This window comes from Trachemys scripta, chromosome 15 (genome assembly GCF_013100865.1).
Source record: "Trachemys scripta elegans isolate TJP31775 chromosome 15, CAS_Tse_1.0, whole genome shotgun sequence".
Classification (NCBI taxonomy): domain Eukaryota; kingdom Metazoa; phylum Chordata; order Testudines; family Emydidae; genus Trachemys; species Trachemys scripta.
Window position 1 is genome coordinate 16562434 of NC_048312.1, and position 22522 is coordinate 16584955.

The 22522-nt window shown below is 40.5% G+C and overlaps 1 protein-coding gene across 7 annotated transcripts in view; it reads left to right on the forward strand.

The window, feature by feature from the left end:
• ARVCF (ARVCF delta catenin family member) overlaps nucleotides 1-22522 on the forward strand; it is a 428382-nt gene that overhangs the window by 362334 nt on the left and 43526 nt on the right. For 6 of the 7 annotated variants that reach the window (XM_034791689.1, XM_034791684.1, XM_034791683.1 and 3 more), the window contains 4 exons: nucleotides 1497-1614; nucleotides 2845-3016; nucleotides 5391-5408; nucleotides 12291-12362. In XM_034791689.1, coding sequence (XP_034647580.1) covers nucleotides 1497-1614; nucleotides 2845-3016; nucleotides 5391-5408; nucleotides 12291-12362 — 380 coding nt within the window. The remainder of the gene's footprint in view (nucleotides 1-1496; nucleotides 1615-2844; nucleotides 3017-5390; nucleotides 5409-12290; nucleotides 12363-22522) is intronic. The other variant, XM_034791685.1, reaches the window with a different exon arrangement.

Genomic DNA, 22522 nt, shown 5'->3' on the forward strand with positions numbered 1-22522 from the left:
GCAGCAGAACAGTACCAGTTATGTTCTTAACACTTTCAGGCTGTGGTGGATTTGGAAGATATTAATTTGCTGGAGATTTGTCAGTGGAAGAGACAGCTTTGAAGGAAAATCATTGATGTAGGCCACAAAGCTGTTTCGCCATCTTGTGACTGGTGCAAATTAGTGACTGATAGTGAAGAGTGAGATATGAGCGAGGTTGTGCGACGTTCGCCCTGCCTAAAAACTTGACACAAAGACCAGTTGGATACCCTGCTGTATGAGACGTTCTGCTGCATAATTCCACAGGAATGGAGTAAAATTTGAGCCAACATAAAGAACTACATATAGAAGTAGACAAACAACCCCCCCCCCCCCCAGCGTCTCCAAGCTCATTACCAGAAGCATGTTCCCCACAGACCAGGACACACCAAGTCTAAGTGGTACCAGACCAAGAGATGCAAAACCAGCAAACATATCTCCACTGCTACAATGATCAACACCCCGCACAATACACCTTTCAAGATTCATGGGTCCTACATATGCCTATCACAACATGTGCTGTACCTTAGCCACTAAATGCTGCACTCTTGAATGAACTCTCACAGGAAAATGATGAGACAAAAACACCCTATTACCTGTGAGTGAACACTTTGTGGAAAAAAGTGATCACTCTATATCTGACCTATCAGTCCTTATCCTCCAAGGAAATCTGCACAACACTTTCAAATGATGAGCCTGGGAGCTTAAATTCACATTATTGCTGGACACTAAAAATCATGGTCTTAATAAAGACACTGGATTTATGGCTTATTACAACAATCTGTAACCCACTAACACCCCGTTTTGTTCTATGACTAAGGGGTTTTAATGGGCCAATTCACCTTGAATGGTCCCTTAGAATATGTGCTAACTACTTATGCTAAAATCTCTGGTCGACCTTGTGTTTAGGTACCTTTCCCAGACCTGAGGAAGAGCTCTGTGTAAGTCAAATGCTTGTCTATTTCACCAACAGAACTTGGTCCCGTAAAAAAACTTTACCTCACCCACCTTGTTGCTCTAGAGAAGTAGAAGCATTCACCCACGCACACTTCCGGCTTGTAGGCCCTGAAAGGTAGTGCTCTTACTTCAGATGAATTTAGTTGAGAAGGGATTACAGGGTTGGGCTTGTTCTGTGTAATAACTGGGATAAGTATTGTCAATGTAGCTGTGACCCATGAGGTTTGAGCTGCAATGGAAGCCCAGAAGAATGAGCTGATCAAACTTCCTATAACCATCTAATCCAGTTTTCATTCAGAGTTAATAATTTGCAGGTTTGTGGTCCATGCTTTTCAGACTCTAGGCAAAGAAATGGTTTGTAAGACTTTCTCCAGCAGATCCCCTTTTCATTACCAGAAAACTCCCAGGGTTGATCCACATGTGTTGGGTTCTTCAAAAATGTAGAACAAAGCAGGGTAGATTTGACCTTTATTGTAAAGGTTACGGTGCTAAATGTTTCTTTGGCATTTGTTCTTTGTCAGGAATGTAAGTTCAGATGGCGCAGAAGCTCGGAGAAGACTAAGAGAGTGTGATGGCTTAGTGGACGCTCTCCTTCATGCTCTACAGTCTGCAGTCGGCAAGAAGGATACAGATAACAAGGTGATCTCATGTACTACAATTTGGATAAGTGTTTGCATTAGTTAAGGGGTCGAGCTCTGACTTCACTAGAAGCTGAGTTTTGTTTGCTTGTGCAAAATAGGCCTGCATTTGTCTAAGGACATATTCTGGAAGGATAATCTAGTTTCATAAATTGGGCATCAGAATGATACCATTGTTAGCTTATCTGATATGAGTAAGGAATATTGGGGGGGGGGGGGAAGCAAGTGGAAAGATGTTACAGTAAATGCAATGGCATTTTATCATTATAATTATTCTGCAGTTATTTTATGTTCATGCCCTAAGTCAGAATTGGGGCCCCATTATGATGGGCTCTGTATAAAATATAGCTAAGGAGACAGTCCCTGCCCAAGAGAACTTAGTCTTGTTGAGACAATATTGTACATATTGTTCCGAGGCCAAATTCTGTTCTCATGTTGCTCCCACTGAAGTCAGCAAGTGTTGATTGCTCTCTAAGGGTTCAACTTGGCCTATATGGTTTTACCACATCCCATGACACGTAAATAACTTATGAGGCAGAAGGCCAAAAAACTTCATGTACTTGAGAAATCAGGGAATGTGGTAAAACTTTATTATTCTTAATGCTTTGTTGGCTATATAAAATGTCTTAGCTTTATATTTTTTTCAAACTAATGAGTCTGTCTGTATGAGACCTGCAGAAGCAAACTGCACTCGAAAGCTTTGTCACTTAATCACAGACCATTTTGTAAGTTGATTTTGCAACCACCTGATGTTTTCCTTTGCAACCTACAGAGAACTGTTAAAGATTAACTATTACTACAAGGTCTGCTTGTACTCCTATTGATTTCAATGCAAGCCTGAAGTTTGGGCCAGAGGAAGTTCAGTTAAATGGGTCTCTTGATGTAGGGGGAAGGGTGTATCGGAAAAGGAAAATGTTTGATGATATAGTAACTGCCCAGTACATCTTTTATAGTCAATTTGAACTTCTAGTAAATCTATATTCTTTAAACAAGATCTGGTGGTGTCTTTGATCAGAGAACCTGCGTCTTGCATAGGTGCTATTTATGAAGGGAATTAAATTTAAAACATTGGTTTAATAGAACCTTAAATTAAGGCTTATTTGATCAAATCCACTTTGAAAACTTCATTCTTCCCTGAGGAAGAATTTTTATTTTCTTCCCCCCATGTAAAAGTTTGCAAATATGAGGGTGTGTTCGTTTTTTTCCCCCCAATTTAAATCTCTTCTAACAGTCTGTGGAGAACTGTGTGTGCATTATGCGAAACCTTTCATATCACGTCCACAAAGAGGTCCCAGGAGCTGACAAGTACCAAGAGCTGGATGCAAATCAGCCTACCAGCACAGGAGGCTCTCAGAAAAAGAAGAAAGATGACGCTGGCTGCTTTGGAGGGAAGAAAGCTAAAGGTTTGTGTCATAGTGGTCTCATAAATAAGAGTGATTCTTGGAGTCACATTGCTGTGTATACCCCTGCTCCTGCAAGCAAGCTTGTGTAATTTACTAACATAAGTAAATTCATTGGCACCAGTGGGACTACTCACATGAGTAGAGTTATACAGTTGCATGTTTTCTAACTCTGTGATTCTATGTTTGCAGGATTGGGGCACATGTTGATCTTCCCTGTTCATTATTACTAACTATTTTAGGAACTATTCTCTCATTGATACGTATATGTAACATCCATTTAACAATAGTGGTTATGTGCACTGACCTATGACCAGCCCCTTCATGTCCACTGCTGGCGAAGGCTGATGTGTTCAGAGTCTCCTCATGTGCCAGTGTCGCCTCATGCATCAAATCCCCTGAAAGTTTCACATTAGTTCCATCCATCTTGCTCCTCAGCATTTGCTGATTTATCTGGAAACAAGCCAAGTATACGCTAATTTCCATGCATGGTTGTCCTGTCTCTGCCTGTTTCATATTTTTTAATCTATCACATTTTTTTAAAAAAGCACAACACCATCACTCTTACATTCATTTAAATTGCAAATGTGATTCTAGTAGCTTTTAATTGTCAATCACTTTAGATCTGTTCTCTCCCTGTTGGGCACGAGTGTCACAAATATGTTGCATCTCAAGAGGGGATTAATAAAGTCTCAGTAAACCTCCTTTTTATCTTCCTTTCAAATACTGACACTCAACTTCTATAGTTCCTCATTAGTTTAGGAAATTTAACTTCCAGACAATTCTTTCTTAAAGTTTCCAAGTTGGGCACACAGTTCTTTGTTTGTGTGTTACTCAGATTACTATAGGTAGCCAAATACTGTTTGGGTTTTTTTTTTAATGCTGATAATTGGCCAGGTATGGAATTGCTCTAATTTCAGTGCACAAATTTGAGGGCCCTAACCTATAGTCCTAGGTTTAAAAATGTAGTTCCCCCCCCCACACACACACACACATATACTGAACTTAAATATCTGGTGTCAAGTTGTCCTAGTTCAGTGTACTACAGTAGTTATTGTAGTATGTATCACAGTAACCACAGTCTGTCTTCAGCTTGACCTAATATAATTTTAAATAAAAAAAATAGGTCTTTAGCAATTGGAAAAACTCTTTGAGGAGGCAGAAAACATCACTTGCTTGGCCAGGACTTATACAGTGTATATGAGAAAAGGTAATATGATTTTCTTTACAAACAATTAACTTATGCTCACTTGAGCCATCTGCTCTTTCCATTTGTGGGTCCATATTATCCTGCCACTTGAAAGCAATGCCATTGGGGTGGAAGCATGTGAAAAATACATCTGATGTGTGAAATATATTCCCTGTGGGGGGGGGGGGAGAGGGGGGAGAGGAAGAGAGAGAGAGAGAAAGCATGATTGCTGAGATCTAATGATTTTCATCTTGATGAGTGAAGAGCCTGAGGACTTCTAAATGACTGCTCTGCTCTTGTATGTCAGATATCTGTCCACTTCCCATAGGACCCAGTGCTATATATGTACTCTGTCTGTATATGGTTTCTGAATTGATCAGCCAAAAATTTTAGGATTGTATTTTAGGGAAAATTGGGGTCAAAATCGTGAGGGACATTGAGGACAAACTGCAGTTGACTTGAGTGAGAGATGCAGATACTTGATTGCCTCTCAATTTTGGCTCACAATATTTAGCAGAAAATCCCAATTATTTTTCCCAAGCATGTTTCAGTCCTTTTCCCATGCAGCTCTCAGCTGTAAAAATTCATGCTGTTTTCTAGGATGGAATTGACTAGTAGCAATGCAGAGCTCCCAGCTGGTGATGTGCAGATCAGAAGGGTTGAGAGGAACAGGCAGGCTTAGTATTTTTAAAAAAAATTTAAAAAATCTATTAGTAAGTCTGCTTTTAAAAACATAAATAAAATAACCCTTCTCTTACTTGTAAATTTCTATGAAAATTTAGACTAAAAATTTCTTACACTTCTCAGTCTAGCACTTGAAAATAGATCATTTCTTTTGTCCTTTTTTTTTTTTTTTAATCTTGTGATGTTTTGTTACTTTATTTCATGGTCATTGATCATAGCATTTCAAACACCTCTGCAAAGAGCTAGTCTGCCTCCTTTCCCCCACTACCTTCAGCATTTTTGGAAATAACTAAAAAGAAAAAGAATCTTCAGGGGGAAAAAACACTCTTTCAGCAGGAACAAGAGGGAAGGGGAAAGTGTTTTTATTAGTGAGAGTTAGTGCAGCCCGGTAAATTTCAGGTTTGATTCTGTGCTGTGAAATTCTGCCTCTTTGTGATTGTTCCTTTGTATCTTCTTTCTTCCTATAAACTTTTGTTTTTCCTTTACTGCTTTTCTGGTAATTAGAGGAGTGGTTCAATCAAGGTGAGTCCTTCCAGTACACTCTTTCCAACATTGCCATAATCTCCTTCCTTTCTCCTTTTACATGCAAGGATTAGAGGTGGCACAGTGGCCTCACTGACCCAATACCTGCAATACAGGGGTTAGCTCTGTGTTTCCCTGATGCTCATTTCTGCTGCTGTCTCTTGGAGATCTTAGGTGCACACAAACTGCCCATCTGATGAAGGGGCTATTTCCAGTCTTGTTGGTCCTATTTGGAAGGGGCCACACTTAGTAAAGAATACAGGGCCATATTCATCCAAAGTGTAAGCCCACTAAGTGCATGGAATTGCACTTGGGAATTTGGCCCTATATTCATGTGCTAAGGGATCAGGTAAATGCATATGGCCAAATTTTTCTCACCAAGGCTAGTGAGAGACATAGTCTAGTGGTCTGAATGTGTGAGTGGGTGCCAGAAATTCCTGTTCTAATCCCAGCTCTTTACTAACTCCATTTGTCATCCTAGGCAAATCACTTAACCTACCTGAGCATCTGTTTCCCCCTCTGCAGAATGAGGCTAATGCTTACCTCCCTCACCTGTTAGTTTTGAGGATTCATTAGTTCATACAGTGGCTTGAAGATGAAAAGTGCTGTTCTGTTTGTTGCCATTGATTTGATGGTGGCTGCTGGAATGGGATAGGTTTCGGGTGATGATGAGTGATAGTTGCTGCTGGCGTAATGGACTGAAGAGGGCTAGGGTGAAAAGCCAGTGGTGGTCTGCAGAGTCATTAGGGAGACCCGCTTTCTAGCTTCCCACTAATCAGGCCCTGGAACAGGAGTGTTGCTAAGTTGGAACTTAGCCCCTGGGAGGAGCAAATGCCTCATATCACTTAACTGGGCATTTTTCTAGCTGATGAATTAGCAGCATGTTATTAACTGGCCCTTATGGGGCTCTTTCCCTTTCAGTTCTTCTCGCCCAGAAAGATGCTGGCTGGGGATTTTGTCCTTGAGGGAAGTGTGGTGTAAAATGGAAGGGGGACATGGGCTATCCTTTTGGGCTTTTTCAGGGAAGCATAGAACTGTTGTGGGAAGAACACTGAAATATTAGTTGTAAATAACACAGGGTCGCATCCTGAAGTCCTCACCCACTTTTTAGAAAGCATTTGACCCAGTAAGGATGACAGTACATGAGCCAGAGTAATGTTTTTGATAAGTCCTTATGTGAAGGAAGATGCTTTAATTTCACGGTTTATATGATTGTAAATCATGTATTACACAAGCAACGTTCCTGCCAGGCTGCTTTCCCACACCAAAACACTGTGCCAGCTACTATAGCCTGGCCCCAGAAAACAGGCCTCTCAGCAGCTGTATTGAAAGCTGCCTGTCTTTTGGTGAGGTTCTGAGCTGGGCTTCAGATCTGACAATATCTTCTGCGTGTCAGGGGTCGGAAGGGAAACAAATCTATAAGCACAAACTTTGCACTTTAAAACTTTTTGGTGTCATCTGCCAGTAGAATCATTAAGCATCACTGTACTCCGTGATGGTCTGGCTGAATTTATCAGGGGCTTAGGGCTGAACTTTTGTAGGACAGGGCTGATCTTACATTGTAAGTTGTGTGTGACATCAGTTGGGGAAGAGATTCATGTCATCCAATTTTGTAATTATGATAAAATTATGAATGGATTTTAAAATTGGTAAATTTAATCCATTTTTACAAGTGCCTGCCCTCTCATGTGGGTGCTGCCAAAACCAATTTAAACCAATACAACTCAATGGTTCAAAAAAGGTCATAATTGTATGAAGCTTCCCATCCTCATGCAAACTTCTCTTGGTTCCTCCCCTACATCACAGACTTCTCCTTCCTAATCCACTCCTCCCCACAGGAAAAACCCTGGAAACTTTAGATGCCTTGCAACATGATCTGCAGTTTCCCAACCCTGGTACTTGGTGGACCAGCAGGGAAAAGTACTCACTGAGGACTCTCCTCACTGAGAAAATAATGCTTTCCCTTTAAACTGCCAGCTGATTACAACTGCTGTCCTATCACATGAGAAGAGAAGCTGTTTCTCATGTGGCCATGAGGCAAACCACTGAGGGCTTCGTAGGTGAAAGCCAGCACCTATACCTTGCCCAGAAATTGAATGGCAGTCAATGAGGATTACAGAGGACAGGTAGAATGCTTTTTGCTGTGTGAAATACTGCTTAATAAACAGGCAGTTGCACTCTGCAGCCTAAAATAGGTTCTGTGTTACCTGCGTAAACTGGGTCTTCAGAGATTATGCACAAGAGTATCTTGTTTGAATTTAATTAACAATTCAATTGATGATGCACAAGAAGGAGAGGAATCGAGCTCATTTTCTTACCGCACTAACTTGGCAGGGCTAACAGGAATAACAAAACCAAATTGTATTTTAAAGTAAATAGATAGGGCTTTGAACAGATCTGTTCAGTAAGGTGCCACTTTTAACAAGCTTATTTTCAGAGTAAAACTGCCTTGAGTTTGAAACTTGCCAGTGCTAGGGACACCAAACTTAATGGCCTGCAGTAAAATTATTACCCAAACTAAATTCTTTAGATGAAATGGAGGCTATTTCCTCTGTCTTCATTTAGAGCTTTTCTTTTCCCAACACTAATTTTAAACCACCCTCCCTTCACTGTCCCTCTTTCCCTTTGTCGTGGGATTTTTCTTAGCTCTGAACAGTGACAACCAGAACAGGGTTTTCAGCTGAACAGCCAGGCTCAACTGTCACCATAAAAAGTAACATCCTATCATAATGCCTGACATTTTGTCTTCCTCTGTGTGTCGCTAGCTCCCCAAGCAACATATGACTGAGTTTTTGCATGGCCCAAGAATTGGAGTGAGGGTTTAAGGCTATCACTAATTCCCATCCCTCATTTTAGCAAAGATATTTTTCAAAAGGAGTGGAACAAAATGTGGTGGTATGAACTTTTGGCAGATAAGAAAATGGGACTTTATGGTCTGGTACAACTAAGAAAACATACTTTTCAAACCAACAAAGCTTTAGATGCATGTTTCCGGTGTCTGATACAGAACAAAAGGGGTAGCCATATGCAGTGGTATAGGGGCAAACCGTAGTCTGTCGAGATGAATTTGGTCGACAATTGTCATGTTGGTAAATATTTTTTAAGGGACTGATCCAATTACATTGAAGTAAATTGAAGGGCTCCTACTGACTCCAGTGGAAGGTGAAACAGGCCCTAAATGGTTTGGGAGCTGTTAATATTTTTGGCTCCAAAATAAACTGACAAGCTAGTGATGCTTCTTGCATTTCAGACTCCTAGGTCTTGCACATCTCATGACCAAGTCATACAACACAGCCGGATTGCTCACTACATTATATTTTCAAGTGCTTTGTCCTGTATATTTTTAAATGTCTCAAGTGATGCAGCTTCCAACTCTTCATGTGGGAGATGATTCTGCAGTCCAGTAAATGCACTGCTAGCTTGCTTAAATTGTGGTGTTCCAAACTTCATCCCATTGCTCCTAGGTAAACTGCTTTGTACCATCCTAAATAATTCCTTTCCTGTCTTGATTATTATGCCTTGTGAAAAGTAATTATGTGATTGCCCCCACGCTTAGTTGTTAACCAGAGCTAAACTGTAAATATTGTAATATTTCCTCATAAGTCCTCCAGCCTTTTGCTCTTCCTTTAAAGTCTCTCTCCAATCTGTCAATGCTTTTCTGATAGTAAGGAGCCCTGAAGTCAACACAATATCAAGGTGTGGTTGCCCCAGAGCAGACTGTTTCCTCCCTCCCTCCCTCTTAGTAGGGGAAAAATGGTGAAAATTAAACCATCCTTCCTCACCTTGCTATTTTTGGAACAAATTGATAAACTAAACAGTACTAAGTCACCAGAACCAGATGGTATTCAGCCAAGAGTTCTGAAGGAACTCAAATATGAAACTGCAGAACTATTAACAGTGGTTCGTAACCAATTGCGTATATCAGTTTCTGTACCACATGACTAGAGGATAGCTAATGTGATGCCAATTTTTTTAAAAAAAAGGCTCCAGATGTGACCCTGGCTATTATAGGCCAGAAGTAACCCCAACATCTGAACCAGGTAAAATGGTTGAAACTATAGTAAAGAACAGAATTATCAGACACACAGAAGAATGCAATGTGTTGGGGAAGAGTCAACACGGCTTTTGTAAAGGAAAATTATGCCTCTCCAATTTATTAGAATTCTTATGAGGAGTCAACAAACGTGGACAAGGCTGATCCAGTAGATATAGTGTACTTGGACTTTCTGAAAGCCTTTGACAAGGTCCCTCACTGAAGGCTCTTAAGCAAAGTAAGCAGTCATGGGATAAGAAGGAAGGTCTTCTCATGGATCAGTAACTGGTTAAAAGACAGGAAACAAAGGAATAGATGCAACAGAGGGTCCTGTGGCACCTTTAAGACTAACAGAAGTATTGGGAGCGTAAGCTTTCGTGGGTAAGAACCTCACTTCTTCACTTGAATCTGAAGAAGTGAGGTTCTTACCCATGAAAGCTTATGCTCCCAATACTTCTGTTAGTCTTAAAGGTGCCACAGGACTCTCTGTTGCTTTTTACAGATTCAGACTAACATGACTACCCCTCTGATAAAGGAATAGATGGTCAGTTTTCAGAATGGAGAGAGGAAATAGCTGTCTGCCAGGGATCTATACTGGGACCGGTGCTGTTCAACATATTCATAAATCGTCTGGAAAAAGGGGTAAACAGGTGGCAAAATCTGCAGATGATACAGAAGTACTCAAGATAGTTAAGCCCAAAGTAAACTGTGAAGAGTTATAAAGAGATCCAACAAAACTGGATGATTGGGCAACAAAATGGCAGATGAAATTCAATGCTGATAAATGCAAAGTAATGCACAGTGGAAAACATAATTGCAACTATACATACAGAATGATAGGGTCTAAATTAGCTGTTACCACTCAAGAAAGAGATCTTGGAGTCATTGTGGATAGTTCTCTGAAAACATCCGCTCAATGTGCAGTGGCAGTCAAAAAAGCTAGCAATGTTAGGAACCATTATGAAAGGGATAGATAATAAGACAAATATTATAATACCTTACAGTGGAACCTCTGAGTTACGAACACCTCAGGAATGGAGGTGGTTTGTAACTGACCAAAATGTTATGGTTTGTTCTTTCAAAAGTTTACAACTGAACATTGACTTAATACAGCTTTGAAACTTCACTATACAGAAGAAAAATGCTGCTTTTAACTATCTTAATTTAAATGACACAAGCACAGAAACTGTTTCCTTATCTTGTCAAATCTTTTTTTAAACTTTCTCTTTATTTTATTTTTTAGCAGTTTGTTTTACACAGTACTGCACTGTATTTGCTTGCTCTGTCTGTCTGTTGCCTGCTTGCATACTTCTGGTTCCAAATGAGGTGTGTGGTTGACCAGTCAGTTCGTAACTCTGAGGTTCTACTGTATATAAATCCTTGGCATATCCCCACCTTGACTACTGTGTGCTGTTCTGATCATCCCCTCTCAAAAAAGATTAGAATTGGAAAAAGTAGAGAAGGGCAACAAAGATGATTAGGGGATGAAACAGCTTCCATATGAGGAGAGATTAAAAAGACTGGGATTATTCAGCTTGGAAAGAGATGACTATGGGGGAATGTGATAGAGATCTATAAAATCATGAATGGTGTGGAGAAAGTGAATAAGGAAATGTTTTATGTGAAGGGAAAAATAACGAGAACGAGGGATCACTCAATGAAATTAATAGACAGCAGGTTTAAAATAAACAAAAGGAAGTACTTCTTCACACAGTGTACAATCAGCCTGTGGAACTCGTTGCCACGGGATGTTGTGAAGGCCAAAACTGTAGCTGGGTTCCAAAAAGAATCTGGTAACTTCGTGAAGGATAGATCCATCAATGGCTATTAGCCATATTCTGGATGTCCTAAGCTTCTGATTGCCAGATGCTGGGACTGGATGATGGGGGATAATTGATAATTTCCCTCTTCTGTTTATTTCCTCTGAAGCACTTGTCACTGGCCACAGTCGGAAGACAGGATACTGGGCTACATGGACCATTGGTCTGACCCAGTATGGCCATTCTTATGTTCTATTTTCAGAGCCGTGAATTCAAAGCCTGAATTCATGCATGCACCAGCAAGCCCATTTTTACGTGGGTTTTGTCAAAACGTCCAGTGTGCTACCTTCTGCTAAATTAAACTTCCTTTAAATTAAAGTTAAGGTAATGGTATGAATCTGTCCACGTCCCTTAGCCAAGTATTTAAAGCACAAAATCATCTCCCTTGGTTTCTAATAAGCAGCCAAAATTACATTGTGTTGATTGAAGGTTAGTTTAAGGTTATTTGCCACCCTGTTTGCAATATATTAAATCCAGGCCTTCCTGCAGAACTATTTAAGCAAATAGCACTAAAAGGGGGCCCATTCCGTTTCTCTCTGCACCTCATCCTTGTTCCAATGTATAGCTGTTCACAGTGAATCTAGTGGTCAAGATGTATCTTCTACTAAAAAACAGACAAAAAGCCTCATGTAGCTGGAAGACATGAGGCAAGAATTTTTGTCTACATTGTTTATAAGGGCACAATACACTGGATTTATGAGTGAGGAAAATAACTTGACAATGAAGCTAAAGGGCCAGAATTTCAGAGGAGTTGAGCTACCCACAAGACTCACTGAATTGAAGGGAACTGCAGATAATCAAAACCTTTGTAAATCAAGCCAGGAGGTGTGCAGTTTTGTACCTAAATTGCTCATACAGACGCAATGGCTACATGTGCGGATTGAAGGCTGAATATATACAAATAAAGGAGAGTTTGTTTTTTATATTCTGGGCCTGTTACCACCTTTCATACTGTAGATGCACAGTACAGTAACTGTTCTATCCAGTCACTGAAACCCTTTCTCATTTATTGTCCTATTTTATGTACAGGAAAGAAAAATGGAGATCTGGACAGGAACTTTGATACACTTGATTTGCCCAAGCGGTCTGAAGCAGCAAAAGGTAATGCGCTAATCTGAGTATGTGCTCTTGAAAATAAGGAAAGCAGGTGGTGGGGATTTTTAAAGGGACTTGCAAAATGAGCAAGATACAGTGCTTATACCTTTATTTTGTACTCAGTTGAAATAATAGATGCATGTCAGTGTGCTGCTTCTCTTCTCGTGTACAATACTCGACTACTCGTTTTGTGACTGGAACCCATGTTTTTTCCCTGGATGGAGGCACTTTCACCCAACCTTAGGCTTAATCTGCCCCCATTATCGCTTGTGGCCAGTTTAATCAATAGAAACCTACATAAGAAACGGCCATACTGGGTCAGACCAAAGGTCTATCTAGCCCAGTATCCTGTTTTCCGACAGTGGCCAATGCCAGGTGTCCCAAATGGAATGAACAGAGCAGGTAATCCATTCCCTGTTGCTCATTCCCAGCCACTAGGTATGTTTGCCAGAAGCTGGCTGGGAATGGGCATCATGGGATGGATCACTTGATGATTACCTGTTCTGTTCATTCCCACTGGGGCACCTGGCATTGGTCACTGCTGGAAGACAGGATTCGGGGCTAGATGGACCTTTGGTCTGACCCACTATGGCTGTTTTTATGTAGGTTTCTATTGATTAAATGGCCACGGGAGATGATGGGGGCAGATTAAGCCTAGGGTTGGGTGAAAGTGCCTCCATCCAGGGGCAAAACATGGAATCCACTCTCAAAACACAATTTTGCACTTTCTCTACAATAAACACAAGCATAGGGTGTTGTGTAGAGCAGGAGTCATAGGAGGTTATTTACAAGAGCTCTTCTCTTCCCTTCTACACTTTCCTCGCAATCCGCTTTTCACTGTCAGCTTTACAGTTCACCACTAGTTCACATTAATTTAGGTCTTTTGGAGGTTTTATGTCATCCACTGCTGGTTGACCTTCCCATGATAATGGTAATTTTGCCTGCTGTAGTCAGCAGCCCCTGTAGCTTTTCAGGGCATCCAGAGACTGGAGGTCCAGAGGGAGATTTTGATGGATTGTGCTCTGGTTTTCTTTGGCATTGTGTGTGTATTTCAGCTGTTGGGAGAAGTGAAATCTCTTCACAAACATTTGGTGCATAGTACTCTTTTCGGCGGTAATTTGGGGATCTCCTGTGATTTTTACTGCATACTGCCATTTTTTGCAAATCTCAAGCTTTCATTTAAAATAAAAATGTTTGTTTCCGTTGCAAAGATACAGCCTTTGCCATGCAAACTGATGCAGTGCTGCCCTGTAAACTCTACCCTGCAGAAAACTCTCTTCTGTGAACACCATTCACCTAAATGAGAGGTGACTGTCAAGATCTAAGTGGGTCTAAATGAAAAAAATTAATACACACAAGCATTTTTCTCATTTTCTTTATTTAAAAAAGGAAAAGAAAAAAGGTAAGGAAAATGAATCAAAGAAAATGTTAGCTCCCCCACATTGCACACACAGTTTATACTGTGGATAGGGAAGCAATGTGGCCTAGTGGATCGAGCACCGAATTGGGATTCGGGATACCTGGATTCTATTGCCAGCTCCACCACCGACCTACTGCGTCACCTTGAGCAAGTCACATCTCCTCTCTGTGCCCCAGTTTCCTGTAAAATGGGGATACTGCTATTCACCTCCTTTATGAAACACCTTGAGTTTTACTGAAGCACCATATAAGATTAGGGTGATGGTGTTATATATATATATAGTTAAACACTTAAATTTTTAACTAGGAATCAAGTATTTTATGGGAAATGAGGCTGAGTTATTTATGAACTGACATATTGGCCTCAGTCTGTATACTGGTTTATTTATAGACACAAGTTGGCTCTCTTTGCTAAGGAAACTGTGGCTGTATCTTGCTAGACTTGTGCTTCAGTACCAGTTTTTTTCTGGGTCTAATCATGCAAGATACTCAGCGCTCCTTGAAGATGCAAAGAGCCTTCACACACGTACTGATTCAGGGCTGGGCCCCTGGTTAGGTTGCAGAGCAGAGAGGCCTTTTAAGGATAAAAAATTTAGCCTGGGCCTGAAATATGTTCTAGGTGGTTTTTAAGTGCTTAAATGAGCACTTTACTTTTTGGACAAATGGGTTTGATAACTACTTGTTAGAGGATTGAGAAATCCAAAGTAAAAAAGGAAAGTAGAACCAACTTTACATGTATTGCATAAGGCAGGCCTCAGCCCTTTAATTTACTGCTAAATGTGGTTGCAAATGTGGTTGCCAGGCAGAGAAGAATGGACACACACAAGATTTCTACAGAGAAATGCATCTTGTGCAAACATTTTATTTTCTTTTTAAAGAAGGAGGAAAAAAAAGCTGGGGGTGGACTTTGCTGACAACAGTGTTTTGTGGATGTGCCTGCTGGGAGTCACGACTGTGTCTCATTGCCTGTGCAGAGTTGTAGCTGTGTTAGTCCCAGGATATTAGAGAAACAAGATGGGTGAGGTAATATCTTTTATTGGACCAACTTCTGTCCAATAAAAGATATTACCTCACCCACCTTGTCTCCCTAATCTCCTTGCCTACGCAGCTAGGCTGCTGAGATTGTGGCTGCTAAAATTCCATGTTGTTCAAGAGGTTTTCTTTGATAATTTTGAGGAACCCAAATTTAATCTATACGGATAATGCTAGTCTGACTACATATCACATACTAGATTAGGTCAAAAGATTAATCCCATCAGCATTTTGATGGATGATACCTCTTGGGAAACGAGGGACAGGAAAAAACCATTTACTAAAGTGTACTTGAGGAGGAAAAACAAATTAACGTTTGACTTTTTTTTTTTTCCTACAAGAAGTAGGAAAACAGCCAGTTTACCCGATAGTTCCAGGGTCCTGACAGTTCTAACAAGATTGCTGCTATTTTGAATTGTTCAGAAAGATAAGCAAAATAAAATTGCAGTTTCAAAACAGTTTAACAGCTCAGGTCAGATCTGGGCCATGGAGCATAATTGACTCTGATGAAATCAGCGTTCAGCTGAGGCAGAATCTCATTTTGAAGATTGAAAAATCATGCAAGTTTTAATGATCAAATGCATTTGGTTTGAGTGACACAAGGAAGTGCTTTTTCAAAAACCAACAATTCTAGATTAATCTGTTGCATGTATTATTAAAGCCATATTAAAGTGAGTTTTCTGTGGGAATCTTTGTGAGCAAACGAAACTACAGTAGCTAATAAGAGCTGTTCGTGCAGAGCAGCAAATGAACATTGCGGTAGTTAACAGACTATTGGGAGACAGTGCTGTTAGGTTTTCTGAATCTTAAAGTCAACTTCCCTAGGGTTCATTAGGCAAGCTAAGGAGTAGTCTTAAAAACTGCTGGTCACAATTCCCTTATAACAGGGGTTCTCAACTTTTTTCTTTCTGAGGCCCCCCCAACAACTGGTTTTATGCATATAAAAGCCAGGGCCAGCATAGGGGGTAGCAAGCGGGGCAATTGCCTGCGGCACCATGAGGCTAAGCTGCTCAGGCTTCTGCTTCAGCCCCAGATGGCGAGGCTCAGGGCCCTGGGCTTCAGCCCCACGCAGTGGGGCTTCGGCTTTCTGCCCTGGGCCCCAATGAGTCTAATGCTGGTCCTGCTTGGCGGACCCCCTGAAACCTCCTCTCAGCCCCCCCAGGGAGCCCCAGACCCCTGATTGAGAACCACTGCCTTACAGAAATGTGTCATAAATGTAATCGTTGGGTTCAGTTGATCCAGTGTTCATGTTGGCTTTAAGAAACTGAACTAGGAAAGGAGCAGTTCTACTTGCAGATATCTCTAGAAAGTTAAATTGGTGTCCACAGGACCTTAATCACAAATCTCTGCCCAATGAACAGCTGAATGTATTTAAATGGAAATAGCCATAGGTTTTGGCACCTTTTCTTCAGTGTCTGGTCAAGACAACCTATAAACCAGTTGGTGTATTTAAAAGAGAGAAGCAGGTTTGGGGTGACTGCCTGGCTTTGTTAGTGTATTCTGCCCTGGGATGACTCATTTGGTTGCCATGTGGAATGGAACTGGTGATATGCAATTTTTCAAGCAAGGATCTAGTGTCTTAAAAATGGGAGCTGCTTTTCGCCAATGGCTGTTCATTTTTAAATGCATCTCAGACTAGCCTGTAAGGACAGAGTTTGCCTAGCCTTGGATCTCATTGAACATCTGTGACTTTTCCCTGCCACGCTCTCTGGTGGGAAAACACTTCCAGCTTCAGGCTGCTTATTTGTGGATAAATCTGTTAACATGGTGTGGGACGGTGCACAATGTTTTCAGAAATGGTCCCATCTACTAGGAAAAGTCTTCTGTAGTTGTCCAGAATGCTCTTCCCATAGTGGGAAAAGAAGTCTAAAGAGTAGCTTTTCCCGGTTTCCTCCTCCTTGAAGGACATGGCTCATCTTTCTGACCGGTGGGGTGGGGAGATAAGCTTCTGATGGCTGGAACTGAGGAGAGCCCGTGTGAGTCAGAAGGGAATGGGATAGAGTGCTAATGGGAAAACATGATTGTTAAACTGGGACAGTCATGAGCAAAATGCCCATTTCTAGTCCATCGTTAGAAAAACTAAAATTGCTAAAATCCTTCATCATTATAAAGTAGGTTGACAAAACTGTCGGCTAATTGTCTCCTCTGCAGTGTCCTCTTTGGCAGTGAAGATCACAGACAATGCAATTATTGATTTCTCCTGTGCAAAACTAAAAAAAAAAAAAAATAGTAAATACAGCACAGCATGGTGCCTTTGCTTTGCTTTTAGCGCCCTTACTTCTACAGGTGTTAAGGTGAAAATAAACTGAGCAGACAATAAAGGGGAGAACACAAGAAGTGTGTGTGGGGGGAGGGGGGAATATGGTGTCATTCTGTCAGTGAAGGCTGCAGCTGTAGTCGGAATAGCAGATTGGTGAGATAATCAAGTCTTTTCAAGAAATCTATTGAGGGGCTTCAGCCCTCTGGAGTTGGTTTAAAGTTTGTGACATTTGTTGTCCTGGAGTGGTTAAGTCCTTAAACTGTCCATCTCTTGGGCAAGGGGCAGGGAAATCCTGTCCATTAGTTAAATGTCTCTGATTTGCTTTTCGATGCAGTCAAACCTGGTTAATACTAATTAAATTGAAAACTACAATTTATTTGGATTAAACAAACCATCAGCTTTTAGTACATGTGTATAATGGCATAATATAGGTTGCAGTTAGATACTCGGGTATTGGAGATGGGCCCAGCTCTGGGGTTTGGTTCATCCCATTAAGGAGACTGGAAGTGTTTGGACAAAAGAGGGTTTGTTCAGGTCCATCTCTACCTGATACATGAACTAACGGATGAAATTGTTATTCACTTATCTCTAGGTTTGTTTGGCATGACTTGTTCTTGAACAGTAATTTCCCTCTTTGACTAGGTTACTGGCCTAGTCAGTAGACATGTTATATCTTGATTTTGACATATTGCCACATAAGTCTCATAATCAAACTAGGGAAATGTGATCTAGATGAAATTGTTATAAGATGGGTACATAACTGGTTGAAAGACCGTATTCAGAGTACAGTAATTATCAATGGGAGGATGTATCTAGTGGGGTCCCACAGGGATCTGTCTTGGGTCTGGTATTAGTCAAAATTTTCATCAATCACTTGGATAATGGTGTGAAGAGTGTGCTTATACAATTTGTGGATTACACCAAGATGGGAGGGGTAGCAAATATTTTGGCAGAAAGGATTAGAATTTAAAATGGCCATGACAAATTGGAGAAGTGGTCTGAAATCAACAGGATGAAATTCAATAAAGATAAATGCAAAGAAAGGAAAAATCAAATTTTCAAATACAAAATGGGAAATAACTGGCTAGGTAGCAGTATTGCTGAAAAGGATTTGGTGGTTATAGTGGATCGCAAATTGAATACGAGTCAACAACGTGATGCAGTTGCAAAAAAGTCTAATATCATTGTGGATGTATTAACAGGAGTGTTGTATATAAGACACAGCAGGTAACTGTGCTGCTCTGCTCAGTACTAGTCTGAGGCCTGCTCTGGAGTACTGCATTCCGTTCTGGGTACCACACTTTAAGAAAGATCTAAACAAAGTGGAGAGAGTCCAGAGGAGAGAAATAAAAATAATAAAAGGTTTCGGAAACCTGACTTGTGAGGACAAGGTAAAAAAACAATTAAAAAATTGGGTATGTTTAGTCTTGAGAAAAGACAACTGAGGGGGGACCGATAAGTCTTCAAATATGATATGGGCTGCTTATAAAGAGGACGGTGATCAATTGTTTTCCATGTCCACAGGAGGTGGGACAAGAAGTAATGGGCTTAATCTGAAGCAAGGGAGATTTAGGTTAGATATTCGTAACAACTTTCCAGTGATAAGGGAGTTAACCTCTGGAATAGGCTTCCAGGGTGGTCTCTGTCATTGGAAGTTTTAAAGAACAGGTTAGACAAACACTTGGCAGGAATCATTTTAGGGGTACTTAATCCTGCTCATCACAGGGGCATGACCTAGATCATCATAGGGGCATGACCGCCTCCTGTGGTCCAGTCCATCCCTATGATTATTTTGTTCTTAACTGCTATTTAATTGCAACAGTTTCCTGTAGAGTAGGATGAAAGCATATAACCTAGGTCCTGAAACTAAAGCTATTTAGGAATGGAACGAATCTGTAATGTCCTGTTAACAAGTCTGTGCTGCTGCAAGAAGCCGTTTGTGAAAATGCTGAGAGTATTTGAAAACTAGTTTGAATTTGTGCATGTGCATTTACCCTGAAAGTTTATGGATATTGGTGGATGAGATTTTGGATCAATTTGCTAGCAGATTAATTTCTTCTCCATATTTATCACAATGATCAGTTGCTTTCTATCTAGTCTGATACTATGAATGGATTTTCTATTCCAGAAGGTGAGTGTTGAAACTGGCTAATAAATCTTTTGTGTTGCTGCCCGTAAGCAACTGAATTTAGATTTCCTGGTACTTTCAGAGTAATGATTCTAAGCTAGTATATTACAAAAATGCTAATAATTTCTCTTTGACTAAAGGTGTTTGTGTGCAGTGAGAGAGAGAAACTTCACTAACAGTTTTATCTTGATTATAGGTTTGTGAATAAGATTAGCCGTTGCTCTAGCACTTACTGTCACTTTCGTTTGATTTCTTTAAAACCTTACAAGTTGATTCAAGTGTTCGTGTGCCCTTTTCTGACTCCTTTCAATCATTAGTTTTGACTGCAGTGTTGTGAATAAATGACTGACTGACTGATAATGGTACTATCCCCACATCTCCTTCTCCTGCCAGTGGAAGTTGTAAGGCAAGTTCTTCTCAATCTCTCAGCATGAGAACATATAACGTGTTATTACATTAACATCTTCTAAGTATTAGGCAAATGAAATCGAGAATTCCCATCAGAATTATTAAGCATCTCATATTTCTGTTGCTTTTCTAAGTACAATGTTCATTTTAGTCCCTTGTGATGGTCATAATTTACAAAGCAGTGTAAGACGGGCTCATCTGTCTTCCAGTATCTTGAATCAGAGAAACTTTATTACCTTGCGTAGGAGAATCCCCTGTGTGGCCTTCCCTTGATAAACTTTTTTTCCAATCTGATACATTTAAATTCTCATCTCCCCTCATGTGCCAGGAATTTAGAATGTGGGAATCAGTTGGTTTATGCTTCATTACTCAAAACTCATTCAGTTAACCCATTGATTGTAATTTAGAAGTTGGCTGATTTATTCTGGATTGTTTTTTTACTTTTTTCATTCCCTTTTGGAATGCTTCCATTGACCCCCGGTTTCTTCACCACTGCTTTGAAATGTGGCAATGAATTGCTGTTTGGCCCACTGAGCTTGGGTTATGGAGTGCCATTCAGATGGAAACTTTAATTATTTTGCAGACCTTTAAGAGTCTCTAAAAATAATTACACATGTCATGAATCATAAATATGACTGAAACGGGGGATGGTCTAGACAGTATTTGGTCCTGCCATGAGGGCAGGGGACTGGACTCGATGACCTCTCAAAGTCCCTTCCAGCCCTAGAATCTATGAATCTATAAAGAGTCCAGAGGACCATAGACTACCATGTGGGTATCCAACTCAATTAGCTGCATTCCAAACAAATTATGGATCTGATCTAAGCCCCATTGAATTAAATGAGCTTTACGTCAGGTCTTATAGTAGTTTGAAGAGAATATCTAAGTTATTTGTTTGACACTATCACCTGTGTGTTCACCTTCTGTTTTCATGTATGGGAGCAGACACACCAAGCTCTCATTAGCAGTAAAGGCTAGGCAAAACTGATTTTTTTTAATAACCCTTTTTGCCAGTTGATTTCACGTGATTTTCTGTCTTCGAATTTCCACCTCCTCACCATGGCCAAACAACATGTAAAAATATGTCAAATCATATAACGGTTAATGATGTACTAACCAAAAAGGTGCTGAGTTTGGACATGTAACTATAATATTTCCATCGACAGAAGACCCTATCAGGCCAGACATTCTTACATAGCTCTTCTAGGGCTGGCATGTGACTCATCTCCCCCTTGGAGTTTAGTGGGTGGACCACCCTCCTTCCCAGTGTCTGAGAGGCCACTGGACAGAGCTATAGTTCCACCTCAAATGATGGGACTCTTTCCCCAACATAGCATCAGGGAAGAATATGCAAAATACAGCTGCTCCAAATGAGTGAGTCTTAAATAGCTTCTATTCACCCTCAGCCAATCAAGGAGCCAGGACTAATGTCATGTGACTTATTGGACTTATTGCAAGCAGCCCAGTTCAAAATTCAAAAAACCGCCACAAAAATTTGTTGTAATCCACATTAACATAATGTGGCACCTTCATACACACATACCCCCCTTAGTGGCAAGTGACTCAGTTACCTTTTACCTGAGGCAGGTACCAGCCATGCTGTTAGCAGGGGTAAGTTGGTCACAAATTGTTCAGTCACTTTGATCTCACATTCTGTTCACGTTATGAACAAAATATCATAAATAAGTCAGTTGCATAGAATTGTTCCACTTGCGCAAACTTTTCATGAACTCAGAGCCAGGCAAATGTTGATGATCAGTTTCTTCTGTAACCAATCTTTTGTCCAGCTCTATTAGTAGTCACCAGAGATGTGTCCATTTGCATACTGAGAAGATGCTTCTCTATTTTCTGCCTTACCTAATACTCCTACTTGTCTCCCAAGCCACCTACCTGCAAAAATAATGCTGTATTTTCTTCTGAGTTGAATGTTTTGTGACCTTTGCTTGGGTGATGGCAAAGGGACAAAGAGAGAGAAATCGCAGCAGAAAAAGTTGCCTAAGTATGTGTGGAAGGATCAGCTGCTTAGTAGGAATCTATTGAAACAAGCATTCTCTTTATAGCCGTGAAATCGAAATTCACCATTACCGTGTAATAGGGTAACTGTATGTTGCAAATGACTGTCCTCAGCACTATTATTTTCCATTCCATTCAGGGTGTATTCTGACATAAATGGATTTTAAAATCACTAGTACAACTAGCTTTGATTAGGCTAGTTCGTTAGGATTATCTTCCCGACTGCATAGATATCATCATTTGAGATGGAAAATGCCATTATTTTGTCATGACATTCCTTGTCACATTTGTTGTTCTAAATGCTTTATTGTCCTACAATACAGTGTCAATATTAGCTAGTAGGTTTTGTGGTAGATTTCTGACTGCATCTTAATCATACAGGGCTGTTGCGCTTCCTCATTAAAACAATCTTCCTGGGTACTAATTCACAGTCTTGTCTTGCAGGGAGCTCCCGTTGCTACACAGATGTTGCCTAAAATAAATCATTAGCACAGCTCTTAAAAGAAATCCTCCTTGCTTGTTTGCTTTTATGCAGGTAGTAAGCACTGAACAGCTTGGCCTTTGAAGCGTGGCGTCCCTGGGATGACCTCCATTTTCCACGTAGATCAGCTTGGTTGCAAGAGGTTTTAAAAAAAAAAAGAAAAAACCCAACAACCTGTTTTAAACAGATATTTAACTAGCTGGAAACAGCTGGTTGTCCCCAAGTGGCTTGTTTCACCATAAGAGTAACAATAAGTTTTTCTCATACATTTTCAGCAACAAAAAATATAGGCTGGGAGGGGACTGGGAGAGGCAGTAAGGAGAGGCTTCTGGCTGGCAAGAGCACAAGTACTTCGGAAAGGTGACTGATGCAGTTTCCATGGCAGCAGTGCTGTAAGAATCTTGCTTCCTTTCTGCCCCAATGTA